At 42.9% G+C, this 20,697-nt stretch overlaps 1 protein-coding gene across 2 annotated transcripts; it reads left to right on the top strand.

Moving 5' to 3' along the window:
* Positions 1-517: 517 nt before the first annotated feature.
* On the top strand, positions 518-19,016 carry LPL (lipoprotein lipase). 2 transcript variants are annotated; one of them, XM_062609781.1, is made up of 10 exons: positions 518-590; positions 7,483-7,646; positions 7,781-7,960; positions 9,739-9,850; positions 11,767-12,000; positions 12,241-12,483; positions 13,538-13,658; positions 14,516-14,698; positions 15,709-15,813; positions 16,836-19,016. In XM_062609781.1, exons 1-10 carry the CDS (start codon positions 518-520, stop codon positions 16,879-16,881), a joined length of 1,461 nt encoding a protein of 486 aa, XP_062465765.1. In that variant the 3' UTR covers positions 16,882-19,016. The 2 variants fall into 2 exon arrangements, with proteins under 2 accessions (XP_062465765.1, XP_062465764.1); XM_062609780.1 differs by having other exon boundaries at positions 518-626.
* The last annotated feature ends 1,681 nt before the right edge of the window (positions 19,017-20,697 follow it).

Raw genomic sequence — 20,697 nt, 5'->3', positions numbered from 1 at the left:
CGGCCGCCGGGCCGGGCTGGGTGGGCAGAGAGCGGAGGGAGGGGGCAGCGCGGGGCAGACACGGGGGGCAGAGGTAACGGGAGGGTAGCGGACCCGGTGCCGAGGGGCCTCCGCGCTCTGGGGTCTCTGCCGGGCCGTGCGGGGAGGAACCGGGGTCCGTGGCGCCCCGAGAGCGGGGCTCAGCCCCCACAGCCCCTCCCGTGCCGGGGAGCGCCGGCCCCGCCCCGCAGCACGCACCCAATGGGTGCAGGGACTCATCTGCATATTTGCATATTGGCGGGCACTTAAGGGCCGTGGCGGAGGAAGGGCCAGGGTGTGTGGGGTGGCCGTTGTTGGGGTGACGGCGTCTTGTTTGTACCGCTGCGGCGGCAGCGTCTTTTGGTTGTTTTGTGTGTTTTTTTTTTTTTTTTTTTTTTTCCTAAGCAAAACCTAGTGTTTTTTTGTTTGTTTGTTTGTTTTTTTATTTTTTTCTTTTCTTTCTCAACGAAACTTTTCTGCCCCGGCGGAGCGCACGGAGATGGGGACGGAAGTGCTCCTGACAATCGTCTGCTTCTGCCTGAGCTGGGTGCTCGCTCTCGGCTCGGCGGCCGGTGAGTCCCCGGCGCGGGAGGGGTTGGGGGTGCCGGGTGAGCCTGTTGCGCTGGGGGGAGGTGTGTGTGTTCAGTGCCACCGGCATGGCGGGAAAGGGGAGTTTGCAACTTGGATGTGAAGGGCTCTCGCAGCTGCTGGGGATGCTGCGGGACAGTAGAGCGGGGTGGCCTCGGGAGATGCTGGAGGGTGATGCTGAGGGGACCTCTATCCTGTAGGGGCTGACCCGGATCCTGATTCCCTGCCGGGTTGATGCAAGGGCGGTGGGGGTTTGGGATGTGTTTTTTTCCCTAGGAGCAAGCTGGCTTCCAAGAGTCCCTTGCTGGAGGTGGATTGGTGGATTGCAGAGGTAGCATCGTAGCAGGGTCCCTCGGCTCCCTGCAGGGCCAGGGACTTGCCTGTCTCACACGGGAGCCCTGCATCCCATCTTCCCACGGTTCTTGGTCTGAATTGTCTAAGGCAGGGCTGAGTTTCATCTATGTCATGATAGCGTGTTTGGCCTGTAGTTAATGTTTTAATGCAACAGAATCATTTAGGGAATAAGTGAACAAAACACTCTCTCAAGTGTCTGTACATACTTACACTACACCTTCTGTACCTGAGTTTGTACATAGGCATCCTCCAGGCTAGAAGAAGTGGGACATGTGAATGTTTTGACTACTGTACGTTCACTAATGCTCTTTTGGTTAATAACAAATGATTGCAGCTTTAATGAGAAAACCCCTAGTTTTAGGAGCTCATTACTCCTCAAACTTATGTTAGCAGTGCCTTCTCACAGTCTTACTTTCTTACACTAATCTCCCACACACAATGTTTATCTTTAAAAGTCTGCAGCCTTAGAAGAAAGCGTGGCTGTAGCTCTTAAAGCTACCGTCTGGTACTACAATGGAATATGGAACTGCTCCTTTTTCACTGAGGATGCCTGTTATTTCCTTTGTGTACAAGGGCACTGAAGATAAGTATTCAAAAGTAAGACGATGGGATGCTAGGGCACAACCAAAGGAATGTATTCTTTCTTTGAATCCAATCTTTTGCTGTCAGAGGCAATCAGAGCAGTTTTCATCAATGTGTCCAAGTTTTGTGAAGTAAAATAACTTCCCAGAGCAAACTTCCATCGCTGTAGGAATTGATTTGCCACAGGTTTAGTAATGATTATATTGCTTATTAGGAACAGGTTATATGAAAACAGGTTGTGCGATCATCCTGAAGCTAGCCAAGCCTTCAGCCACACACTATTTCCTCCACACCACAGTAAAAGTATACATTGAAACCATGGAAAACACATGATCTAGGCTTCCAGGAATCCTGAGTATTTAACAAACAACATAGAAAAAGATACTCTAGGTGAAGATAATATTGGTGTTCCAGGAAAAGATAAAAACATTACTAGGAATACATTCTGATCTCTATTTTTACCACTGTAAATCCAAAGTCAGGAGTTACAGCAGATTAACACTATTGTATGATGTGAGCTGCAGGCTTTTGTCATGGTTGTGTTTGGGGCAGACCTAACAGGGCAGCTGTGGCATGGCCTTTTCAGAAACAGTGCTCTTCTGAGAAGGTGCAGAGATGAGGCTGTCAGGCATCAGAAGTGTGCTGGTGAATAGCATGAACACTAAAACTCCTAAAAGTTTGCTGGAGTCTCTCATGTGCAGGAAGTACTTGCATACTATGGCTTTCTCATGCATCCTTTCCTCCATACTACTACAAAGTCTGACAGTGATTGCCTTTTATTGTCTGGGCTAATTCCAGATACCCCAGAGGGACTGGTGGATAGCAAGAGCTCTGCTGGATTGAGTTACAAGCCTTCCAGCTGCAGCAGAGTAAGGATCTATTTGGAGAGGGGTGAGCACCCATGTGTGCAGTGTGAGAGCAGCAGTTTGCCCTTGTTTTGCCAGCTGCAGGACTTCAGCTGAGAGGTCCCTGCTCAGCATCTGAACTTGGAAGCAGTTGCTTTTCAGAGTTGTTGCTCTTTCCATCAATGCTGCCTAGGAAGTGAAGAAGGTACTCTCAGTGTTCTGCCCTTAAGGAATACATAAATAAACTTGAAGTTGTAATTCTTTACGGCAAAGTTAAACAATTATCTGTGGGTAGGCTTCATGTAATTGCAGCACACAGTAGTCTGCTTTCAATTTATAAAGCAGATCATATTAGATGACAACAGGTTTTTTTTTTTTTTTGATAAAGGCCCTTTATTTACAGCTGACCAGGAGATTGCTTCAGAACTCATTTAGGAATTCAATATCACTAATTGATGGGTGATCCCAATGCTGGTTATCAGCTGAGGGAAGAGTTATTTCAGTTAACTCCAGCTGGTTATGTAAATGTTTGATGTCATGTACAGATGATTGCTGCTGTGCTTGTGTGTGTGCATGTCTGTGTAGGCTTGAGTTTACAGAGTTTACAGAGTTTATCATCATTCCTGATGATATTTGCACCTAGATAATAATATTTCCATTTCCGTGTGCATAACACTAGGAAATCTTTGTTTATCAAAGATTCCATTTTTAAAACCATAGTTCAGGTGCAGTGATTCTGGCAAGTGTATTGTTATCATATTTGGTATCCCCTGTCTGATCCAAGCAGTTTAACTTCTGATTAATATTCCAGATGCTGTTATTTCCTCAAAGTTCCCATTCTTCACCCAGCTGACTAGGGATAAACAGTTTTCTTCATCAAAATCAGCTGCCAGGTCATCTTTTGAGCTTCTTGTAAATGGAACTTGAAGCTGAATTCTCTCGATTGGTGTATACACTAGTATTAGTACTGGGTCAGAATGCTTAAAGTTAGTGCAATGCCTTCAGAATTGATAGGAGTCCCTAACTGAATGGAGTTTCACAAATTGCAAGTCCAAAGTGTCACAAAGTTAGAATAAGAAAATGAAACTACTGTCCCTCTCCAGTTTCTAAGGTTTTTGTACTTTCTTCCAATTCTACAGTACTCTTTATAACTTAATGTACAGAACTACTATTTTAAAGTAGTGAAATGGAGATTATGAAAGTGTATGTGTAAGAAAAAGCATCAGAAAGTCTGCAGAGCATGAAAATATGGAGTTTGGCAATGCAGTCTGTACACTGTTAGAAAAGCCAGCTTGGGTCTGAAATTGGTGGTTTGATTCTTAATTCTGCTCCCTTTTACTGTTCCCTAAATAATACCTTTTGTAGGTCACCTTGTTAATGGTAAGCACTTACCAGTGGCTAGAAAACTGTATTTTGTAACAGTGCCTTGTATTTGCACTGTGTGCCTGGATGCTTTTGCAACACAGAACACACGCCTTCATACCTCTGCTGAACTAAGCCTGGGAAAGTGTGATTTTTAGTAAAAGCATGGATTTGTTTGCCTATATGTTTTTACCTCCAGGTGGGCTGCTATTCAAGGCCTTGTTTAGAAGTGAACTTGCATTCTTGTCAGCAGAAATGACTTCAGTGTTTTAGTATGGATGCACATAAATTTCTTCCTGTCCAATTTCTATAGCTTTTTTATGTAAAGCCTGATGCCAGTTCAGGTAAATTTCTATCTATCTTTCAGAAACATGTAGAAGACTCCCCATTTCTGGGTTTTCCCTGATTTGTTTGATTTGGCTTAAAGCCAAGTCTAAGTCTTAAAGCTATAACTAACCAGTGGTGAATGTGTGTATTGACTGTCTCTGCATTTCTTTGGCTTTGTGTAGTGCTGTAAGAATGAGACCCAACTGTCAGTTAGGATGTGATTCAAGAAGACTTCTCACTTTAAATTTATGAGGAAGAGGTCTGTAACAAAAGCAATGTATGATGAAGTTTGGTTCTGAATCATATTTTTTAAATAGACTGAGACACTTGAAGATACAAAAGTAAAAGTGGGAAATGTTAGGTTTCTGAAGTGATATGCTTTGTAGCTTCTCTGCTGCAGTTTTAAAGCATGGTACACACCCATTCTATGATTCTGTCAGTATGTGTGGTGAGTGTGCACATACTATTTTGTAGCTCTACTTCTAAAACTTAATCTGTAAAAAGTGGGAGGTGAAGTGGTACTGAGGTATGTGTGTGGCACAACATGAGGTATAGACAAGTTATATTATTCTTTGAGCCATATAGAACTTTCCTGGGCAAATTTTGAGGCTAGCTTCTTAATAAGCACATCATTAAAAAGTCTGTAACAAATTCCACCATACACACTTCCCTCATCCAGAGGGTATTTTGCTGCTGGGAACTGAGCATGTGTGGATATTGGACAGCATGACATGGTTTGTGAGCGTAAAAGGTAATGTCTTATGACTTTCTAATTCCTCATATAACATAGCTAAATGAGCAGAGTGGCCTTCTGCTGTTTCCCTAACTTATGGGCTGCTGCTTTGCAGCTGCTACTTTCCTGATGGTGACTGCATCTTGGTGCTCTTATGTCCTTAAATTTCATCCAAAGATTTTTAGGTGGAAGCACACAAATATTTATGAAGCACTTTGTGCATCTTCAGTGATAGGTGCCAGTGTATTGCCATCTCTGTAAGTCTGGTGAACTTGTCTAAGTGCACCTCTAAGTATGATATACTTAGAAATCTAACTTTTGTTTACTACAAGCTTATTTCCAAAAAAGATGCAGTCTGAAAGTCTATGCAAATTCCAGAATGCGTTTGTAATTCAAAACACAATACAAGTCAGGATCTCAATTTAACTTAGACGTTGAGTGATTAACAGATAAGCTTAATTCAGAAGGGAAATGATATCTAAGTATGAAAGGAAGCACTATTAACTAGTGAGCAGGTGGACTATTCTTGTTACCCTTCCTGTGCTAGGCAGGAATATACATAATTGAAAGTCCTTGCATTATATGCCTTACAGTTGAAAGCTGTTCTTGGACCTTCCAAGGTTTTATTGATTCACTGCTGAGTGAAAAGTTACAGTTGGTATTTAACCAACTGGCTTTTGGGACTTCTTTTTTCTGGCTAAAAAGCGCAAGTCTGAAGATTTGCTTCAGAGAAGGGTTTTGTACTCTCTCCTTGAGAAAAATGAAGTTTTGAATGTGCAAAAAGATAAGGAAAGGGCAACTTCTGAGGAATACAGCATTTGATTAGTTCAGTAGATTTCTGCTTTCAGTCTTAGATGCCTCATAACGTGAATGTTTCTGCTGGTTTGGAGAAAAGTGTTTTTCATAAACTTCTTCCCTTCCTTAAAGGAAAGGGGCCAGGAGACAGGAAGGGGGCCCTCAGTGTAATTATCTGGATTAGCTAGCCATCCTCACGCAGTCAAGGTTAGAACCTAAAGCTGAGCACTTCCTCTGTTCGGTAACAGTTCATGTTACTTCCCTGTGTGTGCTTTGCTTTCAGCAGGTGAGAAGTCCTGATGAACTTGGGCAGTGTTAAGCTGTTGATTGTGGATGGCGGCTGTCTCTTCTGAGGCTTGTTGCCAGCCTGTGTGCTGGTTTTACGCCTCCTGCTACAGGTTAGACCCTGATTTCTGTGGCCATCCAAGCACAGTGGGAACCTCTCAGAATTTATACAGATATCTGAGTCTTGAGTGAGGCTGGGCTGTCAGTGTCCTCATGAATATGGTAGCTTGAATGAGAAGACCAGAAAAAAAAGTTTTAGGGAAAAAAATGAGTAGTTCATTTTTTATCACCTCTAAGTGATACAGCACAATTTAATAGAGAAATACAAATCTACCAGTTATGTTAAACAACCCCTTCTTCAATGGGGAAAAAGAAATCTGGGTTGCGTGCCTGGCATGAGATCCTCACCATGCCCCTTTGCATTTCATGTGGTGGCTTGGAGCTATTTGTTAATGTGTGTTTAGGACTCTGTGAAAGCTTGGAGATCGTGATACCAGGAAACACAACACTGAGCAGCACAGAGTTGGCCTGTGTTCAGCTGCAGTTGGAAAATAGGCAATTAACATTTGCTAAATGCAAGTTGCCAAAGTAGAGCCTGGTTTTCAAAACCCACTGGAGTTTTAAGTCCACAATTAATTACAAAGTGTACTGGATATAAAGGTACTTAAGTGTTGAATTAAATGTAAAGAGGGAAGGCATTTAAATTTCTACCCAGACAAAGGAGGTAAAGAGCATGAAGCCTAAAGTCACTTTTCTGCCTTGATGGGAATAAAAGGAAAACTTACCTTTAGAAGCTGGAGGGAGTTCTCTAAGAAATGATGCTTTTAAGCCATCTCATGCTTTGTTACCACCAGCCAGTACATGAACTTCACACACATGGGCACACACACCCCCCCCCCCCCCCCCGGATTCAAAATTGAGGCAGAGGAAGATTTTTTTCCTTCAGTGTTGCTTATCACATGAGCTGAAAAATAATGCTGCCTTCAAAATAAAGGCTTTTGCTTTGCTAGTTCAGTTTCCTTAATGGGTGTCTGATCTTCTCACCTGTTGTTTTCCTCTTGGTAAGAAGTTAAAACTAGCATTTTGTAAAACAGTGGTGACTTTGCAGCTTACTTTTAATGCACTGCAGCTATGGGGTGCTATAAAGAGGCAGTGATTATTGATGAAGTGATGTGGAAGATACACCACAAAAATATGTAATAGTATGGTAGAACTTGCCGCTTTCCTGCATGTAATGTCTATGACTGTCTTGTGCAGTTTTCTGCACCACTGTGGCAGTTAATGGATTTCCTGTTAATAATGTAATGAGGGAAGTACTGACTAGTAAAAAGAATTCATACCCCTTTGACAGCTGGCCAGTTTCCTGCTGTTTTAGCAGGATCTTGGAGGAGAAGTGATTTCCTCTGATTTTTTTCCCTTTGATTTCCCCTTTATGTGGCTGTAGTGGTGCAAAAAGGATGCTGTAGGAAATGAAGAACATGTGTCCTGTTTCTTGACTGTTCTGACATCTCCAGCATTGTACCTGTGACTTCTGAACTGTTTGTCCTCATACTTCTAAAATGCTACTTTGTTTCCTGTACTCTTGCCTAACAGAAGCTGAGAACAATTTTGTGGGCATCGAGAGCAAGTTTTCCTTACGGACGCCTGCAGAGCCCAGTGAGGATGTCTGCTACCTGATTCCTGGGCAAGTGAACAGCCTGGCACAGTGCAACTTCAACCATACCAGTAAAACCTTTGTCGTGATCCATGGGTGGACGGTAAGAAGAAAGGGGAGGAACCTCCCTTTTAACACTTCTGATAAACTGTGCTAGACATGTCAGCTGAGGAGCCTATACATTAAAGATAATGTTGAGATATCTCTTTTTTTTTTAATTAAAAAAAATGCCAACAGGTGACAGGAATGTATGAAAGTTGGGTCCCAAAGCTGGTGGATGCTCTGTACAAGAGAGAACCTGATTCAAACGTCATTGTGGTGGACTGGCTAGTCCGAGCTCAGCAGCACTACCCAGTGTCAGCTGCATACACTAAGCTGGTGGGAAAGGACGTTGCCACGTTTATTGACTGGATGGAGGTAGGACACGTAGTCATATGTCTCATATATAATGTCCTAGGAGGCAGAATGGCAATGGTGCAGGTGTGTTAATTACCTCATGTTGGGTAGGTAGATGGAGTTAAGTTGTGGTAGACTTTCTTTGCTGGAGTGGTAAAATCCCAGCTTTAATTTTTATTTACTACGCAAGGCATGCATTCCAGAAATTCGCCTTTTGCTCACCTGGAGCTTTATGAGTCTACAATATTTCTGAAGGCTCTGTGAGAGGTAGCTGGGAAAGACAGGTCCCTGTATATTTTGCAGTAGCTGGCCTTGGGAAACAGAAGTCTGCCCTGACTTTGGGGGAAATAGAAGATCCTTGGTGGTCTACCTTGACTTCAGCAAAGCATTTGACACAGTCTCCCACAGCATCCTCACAGCTAAATTGAGGAAGTGTGGACTGGATGATCAGGTAGTGAGGTGGACTGTGAACTGGCTGAAGGAGAGAAGCCAGAGAGTTGTAGTCTATGGGGCTGAGTCTAGTTGGAGGCCTGTAACTAGTGGAGTGCCTCAAGGGTCAGTACTGGGACCAGTATTATTTAATATATTCATCAACGATTTAGATGAGGGAATCGAGTGTACTATCAGCAAGTTTGCTGATGACACTAAGCTGGGAGGAGTGGCTGACACGCCAGAAGGCTGTGCTGCCATCCAGCGAGACCTGGACAGGCTGGAGAGTTGGGCAGGGAGTAACTTGATGAAATATAACAAGGGGAAGTGTAGAGTCCTGCATCTGGGCAGGAACAACCCCAGGTTCCAGTATACGTTGGGGAACGACTGTTAAGAGAGTAGTGTAGGGGAGAGGGACCTGGGGGTCCTAGTGGACGACAGGATGACCATGAGCCAACACTGTGCCCTTGTGGCTAAGAAGGCCAATGGCATCCTGGGGTGTATTAGAAGGGCGGTGGTTAGTAGGTCGAGAGAGGTCCTCCTTCCCCTCTACTCTGCCCTGGTGAGACCCCATCTGGAATATTGTGTCCAGTTCTGGGCCCCTCAGTTCAAGAAGGACAGGGAGCTGCTGGAGAGAGTCCAGCGCAGGGCAACTGAGATGATTAGGGGAGTGGAGCATCTCCCTTATGAGGAAAGACTGAGGGAGCTGGGTCTCTATAGTTTGGAGAAGAGGAGACTGAGGGGTGACCTTATTAGTGTATATAAATATATAAAGGGGGAATGTCATGAGGATGGAGCCAGGCTCTACTCAGTGGCAAACAATGATAGGACAAGGGGTAATGGGTGCAAACTGGAACACAAGAGGTTCCACTTAAACTTGAGAAGGAACTTCTTCTCAGTGAGGGTGACGGAACACTGGAACAGGCTGCCCAGGGAGGTTGTGGAGTCTCCTTCCCTGGAGACATTCAAAGCCCGCCTGGACACATTCCTGTGTAACATTATCTAGGTGTTCCTGCTCCGGCAGGGGGATTGGACTAGATGATCTTTTGAGGTCCCTTCCAATCTCTAGCATACTGTGATACTGTGACTGTGATCCAGGAGGGGAAATACGAGGGGATGGCTGAAAACCTTTAATAAAATACATAGCCCGGTGTTCTGTCCTTCATTCTGCATTCCTCTCTGTTAGAATTTTGCCTCAAGTTAATTATTTTTGTGCCATCCTAGGTCACTTAAGCTACCTGAATTGTATTTGGTGTTCTCTTATTTATAGTTCAAAGAGAAATCCCAATGTTTACAAAACATTTCCCTTTGTGTCTTCTGATGTTTTCCCGTTTGACTTCAAACTTTAAACAAGTCACTGTATTCTGCAGGAGGAATTCAATTATCCTCTCAACAATGTCCACTTGCTGGGGTACAGTCTAGGTGCTCATGCTGCTGGGATTGCTGGGAGCCTGACCAAGAAGAAGGTGAACAGAATTACTGGTAAGAAAACCTGTGGTTGTAGAGTCCTGTCTCTACCGTGCTTTAATGCTACATTCTTCTGGAAAATCTCCAGAATAACTGATGCTTGTTGGCAATAGTTAGGTGATGTGTTCCTACTTTATTGAATCGTCAGGGATGATATTTTTGTAGTGGAAATGGAAAAGGTTCGGAAAAGAATAAGAAAGGTAGTGGGCGAGAAGCCTTGATCTGCTTCTGCACAAGAAATGAGTGAGTAGGCAGATATTTATTGGCCATGAAAAGAGTTTAGGTGCAGAGGACGTGATCAAGCCTGGCCAAATCAATAGCCAATCAATCAATGAAGAAGGTCACAGTACCACAGTATCTCTTGCAGCACAAGAACTTCAGCTGTTTGTCTTCATCTAGGTGGTCATCCCTTGCAGCTGGTAGGAGCTGTTCATAAAGAACAGGAGGTAGATCCTCCTGTAGTGGGTGTAGGACCTGAGGAGCTTTTACCCATGGAATGCTGCAGATGTGCAAAGTTTATACAGGCTCAAAGGGAGACTGGACAGACAATCAGAAGAAATCCATTGTGATTTACTAAAAAAAAAATAATAAATTAATCCTAGGAAGCTCAAGAAATATTCTATGCTGAAAGTAATACTGGCAGAGTATTGGGAAGGAGAAGGAAGTACGCAAATGCTTGTCCTATTCCTGTGCATGCTTGGATCTCCCCTTAGGTGATTTTTTGGAGGCTGAGAAGTGTTGCTAGACAACACAGCATGCATGGCTACTCTGGGCTTGGTTTACAGCCCAGCACCTGCAGAGCTGAGCCCCTAGCAATGATCCCTGTGACAGAGGAAATGCCAGCATTAGCAAATGAGGCTAAGAAAATGACTCATCTGTGGTGTCTTAGCTGCTGAGAGAGCTTGGGAGCAGTGTTCATATGGGAGCCTAGCTGCCTTCCTCATGGCAGCCTTTGTCCTTTCACGTGAGCCTGGCTGTGATCCCAGATCCACAGGAATACATGGGGTGGGCTAGGCAGCAGTTGCGTCAAGAAAGGCTGACTCCTGAGAGGTGGCAGATTAAATCAGAAGGCCGAAGCATGAGTCCCTTTACTTTTCTTTCTCTTGGCTGCATCTTTGTGGCTTTTGCTGAGGCTGCCAAAACACTCAAATACCAGTAGTCATGCATTATGCCCCCATGGTTGCCCTCAGTGCCCAGGGTGAACCTTTCCTAGGAAAGCAGCATCACCTTTGAGCACAGGGAGCAATGGGATTCGGTCCCTGATGTCCTCACAGGAGAGGGGAAAGCAGCTCAGAATGAGAAAAGTTAACCAGGAGTGGGCAGCCCAGTTGCCTGTCCCCAGCTGAAGGCTGCAGGAAAGACATGTGCTTTCAGCCATTTCTCGGTAGTTGTCTGGTTTGGACAGATAGTACTTGTTCACTGGCAGAATAGTTCTGGGTGTTTTTGATGTCAGTGTTGCTGCAGCTTGACAGTTTACCATAATAATCTTCTTCCCCTTAGGCATGTAGGCAGGGAAGCTCTTGTTTATGTTTCCCACTTGTTCCCCTACCAGGAGGTTAGCAGCAAGACATTTTCCACACTTCAGATAGAAATTTTACAATTCTTGACAATAGGAAGACATCGAGACAGTATTTACTAGGTTGTTACTTACATCCATTGGAAATGCTACAGCTGTGAGGAAGTTACCTGGGCTTCTTTACATATTTTACTTACACCTTATTTTTTTAAACAGTGACAGCATTTCAAGGTATTTTATTTGATTCTGCTATATAAATGAATGGTACTAAGACAATCCAACTGTAATGTCTAGAGTTGGCACCAACACCATATGCAATAATCCAACCCAATGTGGTAGCTGAGTTTAGCATTTGCTATCACTGTCAGTGTCTTTGGCAGACAAACTCAGTTTTTCTTTGTGGTTTGCCTCAAAGGGCTGGATCCAGCTGGTCCTACCTTTGAGTATGCTGATGCTGTCACACGCCTCTCCCCGGATGATGCTGACTTTGTGGATGTCCTACACACCTACACTCGAGGCTCTCCAGACCGGAGCATTGGAATCCAGAAGCCTGTTGGACACATTGATATTTATCCTAATGGTGGAGGTTTCCAGCCAGGTTGCAACTTCGGAGAAGCACTCCGTCTGATTGCTGAAAAAGGCTTGGCAGGTGAGGCTGCTCTGAAACAAAAAGCACAACATCCAAAGGGAGAACTTATGTAGCCTGTAGTTTTCTGGGAAGCAAAGATCTTTGAGAGGTGCAGAAACTTGTTCTTTTAAGTGGTTTTAAAAGTCACCTTATAAAGCCCACCTTTGGCGTAGTGTACTGCACCTGCCTACAGTGTTGCTAAAGGGTCTATATTGTTACATGCATGTGTGCATGTGTATTACACATTTTTGTTCTTTCAAGATATGGATCAGCTGGTGAAATGCTCCCATGAACGATCCATCCACCTCTTCATTGACTCCCTCCTCTATGAAGAAAAGCCCAGCATGGCCTATCGCTGCAACACAAAGGAGGCCTTTGAGAAGGGTCTGTGCCTGAGCTGCCGGAAGAACCGCTGCAACAATTTGGGTTATAAGGTTAACAGAGTGAGAACAAAGAGAAATACTAAAATGTACTTGAAGACCCGTGCTCAGATGCCCTATAAAGGTAGGACCTACTTGCTTATTATTGAGCAAGACCGATGTCTTTGCTCTGCTGTGTGTCTGGGTGAGTGGTGCCTGTGGTGAGCAGGGGTGAAATTTACCTGCAATTTGGCATTGAGTACAAGCTAAAGTGCAATCTCAGGAGAACAGTGCCATCTTACCTAAGGTATGGAGGTGGGGGGTGAAATACGATGAGGAAGGTATTTTGTAAAAGTAGCAAAACTGAAATTCTCTGTGGCCAGATCACTTGGAACAACTGAGGAGTTGTCCAGGGTTGTTTTCTTCAGTATGTTTTCATCTAAATGACTTTTTTTCCTACTGCTGGGAAATTAATCAGCAGAGCTCAGTGTGATGAGCAACTTCTTTAACGATGTGTAACTGTCAGGCCTTCACAGTGCCTTTGCTACAGGACCGGCAACAGCCCTTGTTAAAATACCACAGTGTTTCTTGATTCCTGTTGTCACAGCGGCCTGAGAAGGACACTGCAAGAAAAAGCTGGAAGGCTTTCTGCTAGGAAAATAGCTTCTGAGTTGGGTTTTGGTACTTCCCGTTTTTTTTTGTTTCCCCTCCCTAACATTGTGCCACATGGTATGCTCACTGTGTGCATTCCATGGTGGACCAGCAACCAGAGGGCACATTCCTTCAACATTAGAACAGCTGCAAGAATAGTGTTTTGTTGGCATTTGGTGCTTAATGTGCAGTTGATTTTTATTTTTTCTCCACTGAGGCTCCTGTACAAGGAAAGCCCAACTCTCTTGTTTTCAAGTCAGAGATGGCAAGTCTTACATCTTCATTACAGCTTTGAAGGAGATACTGCAGACTCCGGGTTACTACAGTGGCAGAAAACTTAAATGCGGAATTTAGTTGCAAGAACTGAAAAGGTTCTTTACCTTCTCACAAAAATAGTTCCCAGGATGCCTGCAGGGATCTGAACTCCTCAGTTTAGTGATGTTGGCATATTCCAGCCTAGGATTTGCATGGGGATTTTGAGTGGTTATGTCATCAGCAGCCTCTTTGGAGATTACATTCTTACTTAATGGCCTCTTGTGTTCTTCCAGTCTTTCATTACCAGGTCAAGATCCATTTCTTTGGAAAGACTAATATGACCAAGACAAACCAGCCGTTCCTGATCTCTCTCTATGGCACTCTAGATGAGAGTGAGAACATTGCTTTCACACTGTGAGTAACTATAGAAACAACTGCAACGTACTATTGAGTCTACCTATATCTGTTAAAGCCCCTGCTGAAAAATTCATTCTAGCTCCAGCTACAGAAATCATTCAGGGTCCCGGAAAATGCCCTTGTCCTTGATCAAGGGAATATATTCAGTGCTGAAGATAATGTGCTAAGCTCTGTAGGAGCTGTTCTTGATAAGAGATCTGAAATAAGGAAATGTAAAGTCTGGCCTGTGCCTAAGCCTAATAAGGATTTTTCTGGTGTGGCAGATTTCTTGTTGTCTATGTTTTTCAGTATCTTCATGACATGTTCCAGCTGTGTTAAAGCTCATTAAAAGCCTGCAACCTGGAGTTAATTTTCTGATGGGCCTGAAGGCCTCAGTGTAGAAGCTGAGAGACACATGGGATTTGCTCCCATAACTGCAAATAAGCAGAAGTCTGTGCTTATAATCCTGCACATGGGCTGACAGTGAATGGGGCTGGAAGGCACTGAAGTCTTGTTCTCTAATCTGTGGAACCTAAACTGTTCCTGGCTGGTGCTTCTCTAGGAGCCACCAGCACTGGAAAAGACCCCCCTTGCCTGGCAGTCTGCCCCAGGACTTTACCAACCTTGCTGCAGAATGCTTTTCCTACAAAGCTACAAAATCTTAGTGTTTTTTTTTTCCTTATTCTATCCATCAGAGCTATGGAGAAGGTTGTTCTCTTGCCTGAAATGAAGTTGCGGTTCTGTTTTTCCTTAATTTTCTTTATCTAACACTTCCTTTTTTTTTTTCTTTTTTGTGTGTGTTTTTTTCTTTGTTTTTGTTTTGCCTTTTTTGTTTGTTTTGTTTTGTTTTTTTTTCCTTATTCCTCTCCCTGCAGGCCTGAAGTCTCCTCAAACAAGACATCCTCCTTCCTGATTTACACAGAAGTGGACATTGGTGACCTGCTTATGCTGAAGCTGCAGTGGGAGAAAGATACCTTCTTCAGCTGGTCAAACTGGTGGTCCTCTTTTACATTTGACATCCAAAGAGTCAGAGTGAAGTCAGGAGAAACTCAGAAAAAGTAACTTATTTTGATTGTTATAAGCTATATTAGTTTTAATTGACAGTGTTTCCTGATTCCTTGTTTCACAGGAAACACTGTCAATTAGGTAATTAGTTATACTATGCAGGAGAGAGCTCAGTGAACCGTCATCTTGGATTGTATTTGCAGTTCTCCTTTGTCTTGCTGGATGTTTACATAGGTTTTCTTGTGAGGAGTGTGCTTAGAAAGAGATTTCTAGAAACACTTCAAAAAGTGCATTTGCACAAGAAACCATTGCTTTAAGCTGGATTTTCTTAAAGGTTGAATATCTAAATGGTGGGTGAGGACATGAAAGACATGACTGTTGCAAGACACCACTAATTTGTGAATGCTAAAATGGAAAAGTCTGAACCAACTACTTTGACTTGATTTTTTTATATACTTGTATTCAGGAGACATGAGATCTGTTAGAAGAAAATGGACCCAGAACAGAGTATGCATGTCTTGTGTACAGTACTGTGAATAATGTGTTCCTCCTTTGAATAAACAAGGCAGTCACTTGATCAAAGAAGAGTTATCAGAGCTGAACAAATATAGGGGTGGGGAAAGTACTGATAAATAGGAAAGCAGCTGCTCAGGTTTGCTGGAATTGGCAACCTACTTAGTTTGCAAACATTTGAGGGAGTGAGGCCTTCTTCCAGGGTAATTCACCTGATGAAAAGTCACACAAGGACTGGTGTAAATAAAGATCCAATAGACCTTGAGATATAGAGCTTGTGGTTTTGGAACTGTACGAAGACTTTATACAAAGGACAATGAAAGTTATAGCGACAGGTTAAGGTCCATGAGTAATGCATTTGCTAGTTTTTTCTTGCACAGTGTTTCTTTTGTCACAGAATTCTCTTTTAAAAAGAATTTTCTCACAGGATTGTAAAATATAAATATAAAAACATCCCACATAAAGACAGTTTCCAAGTACCAGTCTTGTTTGTATTGTTAAAAAGAGGTACCTGGCTCAGCCATGTGATTGTCCCATATTTATTGCACAGGGTGGTGTTTTGCTCTCGAGATGGCACCTCACAACTCGGTATGGGAGGACAGGCAGCAATTTTTGTGAAATGCTTGGAGCAGCCCGTCAAACGGAAGAGAGGAGGGTATGTGTGATCTCTACTGGCTTTGGGCTGGGGGAAGCTTCAGTGATAGCTCAATATCTTGAGTGGATAGCTTGAGTGGAGGATCTAATGACTTCCTCATTTAGTTGACTTGTGCACTAGTCTTCTGAAGGCTTCAGAAGCGTCACAACTTGGACTAATTTGAGGTTTGCTTATGGTAGCTTTAGCAGTTTAGAATCCCCTAATTTGGTTTGCTGCTAACCATCTCCTGATGTGGCTTTTACCGTGTCTGAAAAGCAAGTACAAGTCACTACCTCTCACATTCACATGTGGCCAAGTATAAAATGTTAGAGAGGGTGTACAGACAAGGCAAAAATACAGAGAGGAAAGCATGCCTCTATCTAAAGATGCCACACACTTACCCTTGATTGAAGAATGCCCAAACATCCATACTGAGTCAGTCCAGAACCCTCCCTCCTCACTGGCCAGCAGCAGATGTGGAGGCTGGCACAGAAACTGAGCAGCCATGCACAGGTTCTCTCCTGGCACACTGCTTTCTGCTGGCGACTGTCAGATCAGTGACTTCCTGAGATTTGCATCTGTGATTTGGATCAGAGATTGAGCCTGCATTTAATAGACCTTGGTGCACTTAAATTTTTTTTGATCAATAATTTTTCTGACCCAGAGTAAACTTTGAAGTGTGGGGCCAACTTTTTTTGGACTTTATCCACCAAAGTTTAAGCTGGAGAATTGGTTATATTTATTTTAGTGCAACTGCTGTGTGTGAAAGGTCTCATGGGGGCACTTCTACACTATGAGCTGCTTCTGCATAAAAAGGCACTGACCTTCTCTTCAGGGCAATGACCTGGAAGGCCTTGAGAGCTCTGTGTATCTGATGTGTAGAATCAAGCAGTAGCCAGGAAAAGCTCAAGCACGTAATTTATTATCCTGTTAAGTAGGCTTTTCTTTTTAATGTAAAGTCTCAAAAATAAGACAAAAAGGAGCAAGTATTTTACATGTTCCTCTTCACCTTCTTCTTTTTTTTTTTTTTTTTTTCCCCACAGTGCCAAGCAGGCATCTAAAGAAAATTCTGCTCATGAATCTGATTAAGTGACAAGAGTGAAGATTTTCCACACTGGGGAGGAGGAGAGTCTGTTCATCCTTGTGGACTGGATGTTCAGAACCAAATATATAGAAATATTTATCCGCTGCTGGCTTTTTGCCTGCTATTCCTAGCTATCTTAGGAGACTTCTTGTAAGGAAGTCTCAGCATACAAAGTTACTAACCATAAAGATACATTATCCAGCTAGTTAAAATGAAATCTGCAAAGCAACTTGCCAAAGGCTTTAGTTCGGGGAAGGAATAATTTTGCTTAATCATGGTGCCTTGTGACAAGGTTTCTTGACATCAAATCCTCTATAGCAATTTTCTAGTATTTATTGGAAAGAAATGAAACCCTGTATCTGGCTTTTCTTTCTTTTCAGGAGTCTTCTGAAACTGGACATTTTTTTCTTTCTGGTTTGGCCAACTGAATTTTCAGACAGTTCAGTGGCTACAGTTCATTGTCTTCAAGTGTGTGTTTAGCAAATGAGTAGGTTTTTCATGTGAAAAAACACCTTTGTATGTGTTACTAAAAGGAGTCAGGAACTGACTTAATATGGGGATGAATTTTCTAGTCTGTAGTTGTGAATGTGTTTTACTGGGGGTAGATGCCAGTGCTGCTTAGCAATAGGTATGGTTTGTTAAGCTATATACTTCTGTGCGGCTTACCCTGAAATAAATAGCAGTTGTAGGAGAAGACAGCAATACCAGTGTCCTATGCAGATATTCAAATTCTCATCTGTTCTTTCATTCCTTAAAAAAAGAAACCATCTATCCTCCAATACTGTACGAATAAAGAACTGCAAAGGAATTGAGCTACCAGAAACTGCAGGAAACACTTCACCACCACCACCACTTGCTTGCATCTTGTATGCCTAAACTGTCAGTTTCTCTGCTCTTTGACTGCAAATGTCAGTCATGCAGCTGAGTGGCTGCTGTGTGCAGGTCAAGTGAATCCAGTTGACAGGTGACAAGCATGCTCATGCTTCCCTGCAGTGGAGTCGTGACTGCCATTGACCCACCTTGCTTTGTCACTTGGCTGTGACACAGCACTAAATCCTAGGAGCTATTTGGTTTTCTGATGTGAGGTGAAATTCATCAAGGAGCAGGAGCTGTGACAGTTAAAAGGAGCCTGATGGTGTGATGCACAAGAATGAATGTTCTGAAAAACACTTGAATTAGACATGCTGCAAGTTGCCAAAAATAGATATATTGAAGGCATTCTGCTTCCCCCTTTTAAGTAACACATAACTTTTCTAGTGCTCTGAGAGGTTCAGTAGCCCTCTTTTAGCTTTCTGGAAGATAAACAAAATACTGGGGAGGCAGAAGGGTTTGAAGGTAGACACTTATAGAAGAGTAATGTGAGCTATTAGTGCTGGTTTTTGTAGTCTGTTCCTGCATATGCAAGACACTGTGAAGGTGGCAATTTCTCTAATATCATCCCATCTTGAAATCAAAACAAACGTGTATGCATTTATGTGCAGTTTGGTTTTTTTTTTTTTTCCTCCAGCTCTGGCTGCTAATACATTTGGGGATAAAAGTCTTGAGCAGTGCAATATGTTGGAATATTAATAACTTTGAAATTGCTCACATTGGATTTTCTAACCCTTAAACTACAGCAGGGATGTGATGAGTCAGTAAGAGTGGGGTTGAGTATTAGCCACTGCATTTGAGACCTCTAAAAATAAATATAATGATATATTCCCTATAGACTTCACATTTTGTTGCAATTTTCTCTTAAGGGTTAAGTTTTATGGAAATAGAGTGTCTGAACTGGTGTGCTCTTAAACAAACAAAAGCCAACAAAAACACATATAGAACTTGGATACAAAACAGTGAAGGTTCTTGTACATGAGGAGACATGATTTAGCTTTGGATGTTATTTATTAGCTGTAAATAAGATATTTATGTGTGTAAAGGTAGTTTGTATATATTGCTGAAGTTGCTGACAAGTCTTGACATTATTACAGTTGTGTGGTATTAATCATGTATATAGCTTTCAGAGATTTTTATCAGCAAGCCACTTATGCTGCATGGTTTCCTACGTGGTTGATATACTTTAGAAAAAACAAAAAGAAAAAAGAAAGCTCCTCAGTTTTCTATGGAATGGAAACCTATGGATTTAATAAAATTCTGAAACTGATGCCAAAGTCAAATCTGCTCTATATCTTTCATGTGAATGAAGGCTGCAGCCTTTTATTTGGATTCTGGGGTGAAAAGATGGGGAAAAGCTCTTTTCTTTTTTTTTTTTTTTTTAAGAAAAAAGGGCATTTTTTTTTTTCCATTTATTTCTGGGAAACATGAAAGTCATGTAACAAGGAATCGCTGTGTCCCAGCAAGTATCCCTGTCAAGGGAGAAGTAGCTGATCAGCTGCAGTTTGTGGTTTTCATGTTTTGTGCCCTTTTTAGAACAGCCTGTACTTGAAAAGGCTCATTTCCTCTTTTTTTGGCAAATGTCAGAACTAAGCTGCTGCTCCTTGTTGTAGCAAAACAGCGATGGTCTGACCCTGTGGGTACAGGAGGCAAGCGCTGATCCCCTGCTCCCACTTAAGGGAGTAATAATGGAAACAACCACTTTGACCCACAGCTGGACGCAGGAGTGGCTGTCACAACAGTTTGCTCTGTGTGATACACAGCAAGACTCTACAAAGGCTCTTGGAAAAGGAATGCTAGGATTAAGGAGAGTTGTAGTGACATGCATGTGGGGGACAGCATTAGGAGACTCTGCTTCCAGCACTTGATCAAAAGGACTGATCTTTGTCAGGAGCAAAGCTTCACTCTTTGTGAAAGCACAAGGAAAACAGATGGGCACAAAGACAGGATGAATGGAGGAAAGGAGAGGAATGAGGGAATAAAAAGGGTAAGGAGTACCCTGGGCCAATAAATGGGAGGGGGGAATCCAGGGGAGGACCCCAATCTGCAGAATGGGAATGCATGGCAATGCTGGCAGCAGGTGTTCTAAGGACACTGCTGCCTTCCCTGTGTCAGTGGCTGGGTTGAGAGACTGGAAGGACTCCTACAATTGTACAAGACAAAGACTGTGACCACATTTCCTAAAAGCATTGTGATATTACTAGTCTTTTAAAGCCATAGCATCTTCACTACACCAAACACATTGTTAGGTAAAGCAGACAAATAGTTTTTGGAGCACGGACAAGAACCTGGGTCTCCCATGGGAGCCTTCAGAGCCACCCCAGGCTCCATCACTCTTCCATCTTTCCCTGCAATGCCCAGCCACATCAGGAAATGTGTCCCTGCTCACCCTGTCAGCTGTCTCTGGGAGGACTATAGGGGAGATAGACTGTCCTATGGCCAACTGATGTCTTGAACAAGCAGGAAGAGCCATGCTTGGCTGAAAAGAAAGGGTGAAAAAAAGCACCCCAGCCAATGTACCTGCAAGAGAAGGTAGTACTGGCTTACTGGCTTGAGTACCTATATTTTATTCCTATATGTATTTCATTCTGAGAAATTTTTGGAACTAGCAGTGAATGTGCTGGCTGTAGGTGTCTTCATACTCAATTAGTAGTTTGGTGGTTAGCTGACTTGATTCCCCTGTTGAGGCACCATATTTTCATAGGTGCCTGAAATATGCCACCTGGTTTCACATCATCAGGGGCCACACACTTTAAATATTAGCTTATCATCTGAAGTCCAAGATAAGTTTCTGTGCAAAAGCTGGGAAAACTTAGTTGATTCAGCAGTGAAAACTACTCTTGCCACGTCTGTGGTGTGGGTTGTTGATTTCCATGAGCCTTGAAATCATGAAGGCCTGTATAAATACCACATCTGTGTATCAATCATTTTTTTGCCTTACAAACTGTGAT

This window comes from Pezoporus occidentalis, unplaced genomic scaffold (genome assembly GCF_034315485.1).
Source record: "Pezoporus occidentalis ecotype Australia unplaced genomic scaffold, CSIRO_AGI_Poc_V1 ctg140, whole genome shotgun sequence".
NCBI classification, from domain to species: domain Eukaryota; kingdom Metazoa; phylum Chordata; class Aves; order Psittaciformes; family Psittacidae; genus Pezoporus; species Pezoporus occidentalis.
This window is presented reverse-complemented; position numbering and strand designations above follow the sequence as displayed.

Excerpts from the sequence above, each read along its gene's own strand:
- LPL (XM_062609780.1), top strand. The coding sequence starts at position 518 with ATGGGGACGGAAGTGCTCCTGACAATCGTCTGCTTCTGCCTGAGCTGG. Across the intron at positions 9,851-11,766 it reads GAAGGTGAACAGAATTACTG|GGCTGGATCCAGCTGGTCCT; the intron begins GTAAGAAAACCT and ends TTTGCCTCAAAG. Across the intron at positions 14,699-15,708 it reads TCAGGAGAAACTCAGAAAAA|GGTGGTGTTTTGCTCTCGAG; the intron begins GTAACTTATTTT and ends TTTATTGCACAG.